The sequence below is a fragment of the Lutjanus erythropterus genome, chromosome 13 (assembly GCF_056507025.1).
Source record: "Lutjanus erythropterus isolate fLutEry1 chromosome 13, fLutEry1.hap2, whole genome shotgun sequence".
NCBI lineage: Eukaryota > Metazoa > Chordata > Actinopteri > Lutjaniformes > Lutjanidae > Lutjanus > Lutjanus erythropterus.
The window spans coordinates 40,433,103-40,439,742 of record NC_139329.1 but is presented as its reverse complement, the minus strand read 5'-3'; the positions used below and the strand labels follow the sequence as shown (position 1 = coordinate 40,439,742).

Sequence of the window (6,640 nt, the reverse complement as noted above, 5' to 3'; positions counted from 1 at the left end):
ACACAGAACACACAGAACACACACAGAACACACACAGAACACACAGAACACACACGGAACACACACGGAACACACACGGAACACACACGGAACACACACAGAACACACAGAACACACACAGAACACACACAGAACACACACAACACACACAGAACACACAGAACACACAGAACACACACAGAACACACAGAACACACAGAACACACACAGAACACACAGAACACACACAGAACACACAGAACACACAGAACACACAGAACACACACAGAACACACACAGAACACACAGAACACACACAACACACACAGAACACACACAGAACACACAGAACACACAGAACACACACAACACACACAGAACACACACAGAACACACAGAACACACAGAACACACACAGAACACACACAGAACACACAGAACACACACGGAACACACACAACACACGCAGAACACACAGAACACACAGAACACACGGAACACACACGGAACACACACGGAACACACACAGAACACACACAGAACACACAGAACACACAGAACACACACAGAACACACAGAACACACACAGAACACACACAGAACACACACAGAACACACACAGAACACACACAGAACACACAGAACACACGCAGAACACACGCAGAACACACGCAGAACACACAGAACACACACAGAACACACACAGAACACACAGAACACACACAGAACACACAGAACACACAGAACACACACAGAACACACACAGAACACACACACAACACACAGAACACACGCAGAACACACGCAGAACACACAGAACACACACAGAACACACAGAACACACACAGAACACACAGAACACACAGAACACACACAGAACACACACTTCAGCTCATATATGTGGGTATTAGTGCTGCAACTAAAATTTATATTCATTATTGATTCATCTGTTGATCATTTTCTCCACTAATTAATTTGTTGTTTGATCCAGAAAATATCAGAAAACATTGATCAGAGTCCAAGACGACGTCCTCAAATGTCTTGTTTTGTCTTGTTTTGTCTTGTTTTGTCTTCTGTATCGGTTCCACATACTCCACCTGTTTTCATGTTTTTGGAACTATTTTTCAACCAGTGATCAATCTGGCAATAATTCTTTCACTAATCGCTTAGTTCTTTGATCCATAAAACATTGATCAAAGTCCAAGACGACGTCCTCAAATGTCTCGTTTTGTCCACAACTCAAAGACATTCAGTTTTACTGTCAGAGAGGAAAGAAACCAGAAAATATTCACATTTAAGAAACTGAAATCAGAGAATTTGGACTTAAAAAAAAAAAAAAAAAAGGACTCAAGCTGATTAACTAATTATCAAAATGGGCAGTGATCAATTTAATAATCAATTAATGGTTACAGCTGTAATGTGCAAACAGTCAGAGAGCGAGTCAGAAACAGTCAACTTGAAAAGAACTAAAGTGAACTGGATGAAAATAAAGTAAAATTATCACTGATGTGGTTTCTTCCGCCCTCTACACAGACTTATTGATCTTTCATATGATCATGTGACCATGTGTCCTCTGACCTCCAGGTATCCAATGATGCAGTAATTCTGTGGTCCATCCAGACCGCAGGTGGACGTGGCTGACAGCTGAGCTGCTCGGCCCGCCATCAGGTCTCCCAGCTGGGGGTTACAGGAACCGCCAGGACACGGGTCCTGAACATCGTAGAGGTCCTGGAGGTGAGCTGCTGGAAGACGGACTGCAGACGGAGACACGATCATCGATTTGACAGGTGAACTTGAGAACGATGACAGTAGAATGTTTCATCAATAAAGAAAACACAGCAGCTCGATTATTTCACCGAGTGATTATTTAGTGAATCTACATTCACAGTATATATGGAAGTATGAGTTCTGTATGAGATGAACTGTATGAGATGAACTGTATGAGATGAACTGTATGAGATGAACTGTATGAGATGAACTGTATGAGATGAACTGTATGTGATGAGTCCAGAGATGAACTGTATGTGATGAACTGTATGAGATGAACTGTATGAGATGAACTGTATGAGATGAACTGTATGAGATGAACTGTATGAGATGAACTGTATGAGATGAACTGTATGAGATGAACTGTATGTGATGAGTCCAGAGATGAACTGTATGTGATGAACTGTATGAGATGAACTGTATGAGATGAACTGTATGTGATGAACTGTATGAGATGAAATGAACTGTATGTGATGAAGTGTATGTGATGAAGTGTATGTGATGAACTGTATGTGATGAACTGTATGTGAACTGTATGTGATGAACTGTATGTGATGAACTGTATGAGATGAGTCCAGAGATGAACTGTATGTGATGAACTGTATGAGATGAACTGTATGAGATGAACTGTATGTGATGAGTCCAGAGATGAACTGTATGTGATGAACTGTATGAGATGAACTGTATGAGATGAACTGTATGTGATGAACTGTATGTGATGAACTGTATGTGAACTGTATGTGATGAACTGTATGTGATGAACTGTATGAGATGAGTCCAGAGATGAACTGTATGTGATGAACTGTATGTGATGAACTGTATGTGAACTGTATGTGATGAACTGTATGTGATGAACTGTATGAGATGAGTCCAGAGATGAACTGTATGTGATGAACTGTATGTGATGAACTGTATGAGATGAACTGTATGTGATGAACTGTATGTGATGAACTGTATGAGATGAACTGTATGTGATGAACTGTATGAGATGAACTGTATGTGATGAACTGTATGAGATGAACTGTATGAGATGAACTGTATGTGATGAACTGTATGTGATGAACTGTATGTGATGAGTCCAGAGATGAACTGTATGTGATGAACTGTATGAGATGAAATGAACTGTATGTGATGAAGTGTATGAGATGAACTGTATGTGATGAACTGTATGTGATGAACTGTATGTGAACTGTATGTGATGAACTGTATGTGATGAACTGTATGAGATGAGTCCAGAGATGAACTGTATGTGATGAACTGTATGTGATGAACTGTATGAGATGAACTGTATGTGATGAACTGTATGTGATGAGTCCAGAGATGAACTGTATGTGATGAACTGTATGAGATGAAATGAACTGTATGTGATGAAGTGTATGAGATGAACTGTATGTGAACTGTATGTGATGAACTGTATGTGATGAACTGTATGAACTGTATGAGATGAACTGTATGTGATGAACTGTATGAGATGAAATGAACTGTATGTGATGAACTGTATGTGATGAACTGTATGAGATGAAATGAACTGTATGAGATGAACTGTATGTGATGAACTGTATGTGATGAACTGTATGTGAACTGTATGTGATGAACTGTATGTGATGAACTGTATGAACTGTATGTGATGAACTGTATGTGATGAACTGTATGAACTGTATGTGATGAACTGTATGTGATGAACTGTATGAGATGAACTGTATGTGATGAACTGTATGTGATGAACTGTATGAGATGAACTGTATGTGATGAACTGTATGTGATGAACTGTATGTGATGAACTGTATGAGATGAACTGTATGTGATGAGTCCAGAGATGAACTGTATGTGATGAACTGTATGAGATGAACTGTATGAGATGAACTGTATGTGATGAACTGTATGTGATGAACTGTATGTGAACTGTATGTGATGAACTGTATGTGATGAACTGTATGAGATGAGTCCAGAGATGAACTGTATGTGATGAACTGTATGTGATGAACTGTATGTGAACTGTATGTGATGAACTGTATGTGATGAACTGTATGAGATGAGTCCAGAGATGAACTGTATGTGATGAACTGTATGTGATGAACTGTATGAGATGAACTGTATGTGATGAACTGTATGTGATGAACTGTATGAGATGAACTGTATGTGATGAACTGTATGAGATGAACTGTATGTGATGAACTGTATGAGATGAACTGTATGAGATGAACTGTATGTGATGAACTGTATGTGATGAACTGTATGTGATGAGTCCAGAGATGAACTGTATGTGATGAACTGTATGAGATGAAATGAACTGTATGTGATGAAGTGTATGAGATGAACTGTATGTGATGAACTGTATGTGATGAACTGTATGTGAACTGTATGTGATGAACTGTATGTGATGAACTGTATGAGATGAGTCCAGAGATGAACTGTATGTGATGAACTGTATGTGATGAACTGTATGAGATGAACTGTATGTGATGAACTGTATGTGATGAGTCCAGAGATGAACTGTATGTGATGAACTGTATGAGATGAAATGAACTGTATGTGATGAAGTGTATGAGATGAACTGTATGTGAACTGTATGTGATGAACTGTATGTGATGAACTGTATGAACTGTATGAGATGAACTGTATGTGATGAACTGTATGAGATGAAATGAACTGTATGTGATGAACTGTATGTGATGAACTGTATGAGATGAAATGAACTGTATGAGATGAACTGTATGTGATGAACTGTATGTGATGAACTGTATGTGAACTGTATGTGATGAACTGTATGTGATGAACTGTATGAACTGTATGTGATGAACTGTATGTGATGAACTGTATGAACTGTATGTGATGAACTGTATGTGATGAACTGTATGAGATGAACTGTATGTGATGAACTGTATGTGATGAACTGTATGAGATGAACTGTATGTGATGAACTGTATGTGATGAACTGTATGTGATGAACTGTATGAGATGAACTGTATGTGATGAACTGTATGTGATGAGTCCAGAGATGAACTGTATGTGATGAACTGTATGTGATGAACTGTATGAGATGAACTGTATGTGATGAACTGTATGTGATGAGTCCAGAGATGAACTGTATGTGATGAACTGTATGAGATGAAATGAACTGTATGTGATGAAGTGTATGTGATGAACTGTATGTGAACTGTATGTGATGAACTGTATGTGATGAAATGAACTGTATGTGATGAAGTGTATGAGATGAACTGTATGTGATGAACTGTATGTGATGAACTGTATGTGAACTGTATGTGATGAACTGTATGTGATGAACTGTATGAACTGTATGTGATGAACTGTATGTGATGAACTGTATGAGATGAACTGTATGTGATGAACTGTATGTGATGAACTGTATGAGATGAACTGTATGAACTGTATGACATGAACTGTATGAGATGGTGTGAGACGTTGAGATGTCAGTGGGAGATTTTCAGCAGAATAAACACTGAGAGGAAAAACAAGTGACAACAAGAGAAAAATTCAACAAGTGATCACACGTCTGAGCAAAGAAGAGAATCTATAGTCTGATTGTACTTGAACGTACCTCAGACAATCCACACAGCTGACAGGGCTGCAGAACACTATGGACATGTCACTCATCCTGTCCGTCCAAATAAAAACTGAGAACCTTTACATAGCCCAGTGGTTTTATCTAGAACCCATCCAGGGGGTTCTGCTGAGAACCCTTTTATATCATGGTATGAGGATCTCAACAATTCCCGAAGAACTCTCTCTTCCAGAAAGGTTCTTTGGATGAAAAGGGTTCTTCGTGGAATTTTTAGTCTTGCAAAGAACCCTTGTCAAACCCATTCTTTAAAAAAAAAAGGTTCTTCACAAGCAAATGGTTCTGTGTAGAACAGCAGTCATTCCAAAAGAACCCTTAGGGAACACTTATTTGTAAAAGTGCAGCTGCCTGTGATTTCTGTTTCCTTCAGTCCAGTGAAGACAGAGACAGAGACAGTGTCCTCTGCCTGCAGCCTCAGAGACAGAGACAGTGTCCTCTGTCTGCAGCCTCAGAGACAGACATAGAGACAGTGTCCTCTGCCTGCAGCCTCAGAGACAGAGACAGTGTCCTCTGTCTGCAGCCTCAGACATAGAGACAGTGTCCTCTGTCTGCAGCCTCAGAGACAGACATAGAGACAGTGTCCTCTGTCTGCAGCCTCAGAGACAGAGACAGTGTCCTCTGTCTGCAGCCTCAGACATAGAGACAGTGTCCTCTGTCTGCAGCCTCAGAGACAGACATAGAGACAGTGTCCTCTGCCTGCAGCCTCAGAGACAGAGACAGTGTCCTCTGTCTGCAGCCTCAGAGACAGAGACAGTGTCCTCTGCCTGCAGCCTCAGAGACAGAGACAGAGACAGTGTCCTCTGCCTGCAGCCTCAGAGACAGACATAGAGACAGTGTCCTCTGTCTGCAGCCTCAGAGACAGAGACAGTGTCCTCTGCCTGCAGCCTCAGAGACAGAGACAGTGTCCTCTGTCTGCAGCCTCAGAGACAGAGACAGTGTCATCTGTCTGCAGCCTCAGAGACAGACATAGAGACAGTGTCCTCTGTCTGCAGCCTCAGAGACAGAGACAGAGACAGTGTCCTCTGTCTGCAGCCTCAGAGACAGACATAGAGACAGTGTCCTCTGTCTGCAGCCTCAGAGACAGAGACAGTGTCCTCTGTCTGCAGCCTCAGAGACAGACATAGAGACAGTGTCCTCTGTCTGCAGCCTCAGAGACAGAGACAGACATAGAGACAGTGTCCTCTGTCTGCAGCCTCAGAGACAGACATAGAGACAGTGTCCTCTGCCTGCAGCCTCAGAGACAGAGACAGAGACAGTGTCCTCTGTCTGCAGCCTCAGAGACAGAGACAGTGTCCTCCGCCCACCTCTGGCCAA

General features: G+C 41.1%; 1 protein-coding gene across 1 annotated transcript in view; it reads right to left on the bottom strand.

Moving 5' to 3' along the window:
• Positions 1 to 1,755, bottom strand: part of lamb4 (laminin, beta 4) — a 42,626-nt gene extending 40,871 nt beyond the window's left edge. Inside the window, exon 1 of the mRNA XM_084734831.1 lies at positions 1,558 to 1,755. Within this exon, the coding sequence (XP_084590957.1) occupies positions 1,558 to 1,755 (198 nt within the window). The remainder of the gene's footprint in view (positions 1 to 1,557) is intronic.
• Positions 1,756 to 6,640: the final 4,885 nt, after the last annotated feature.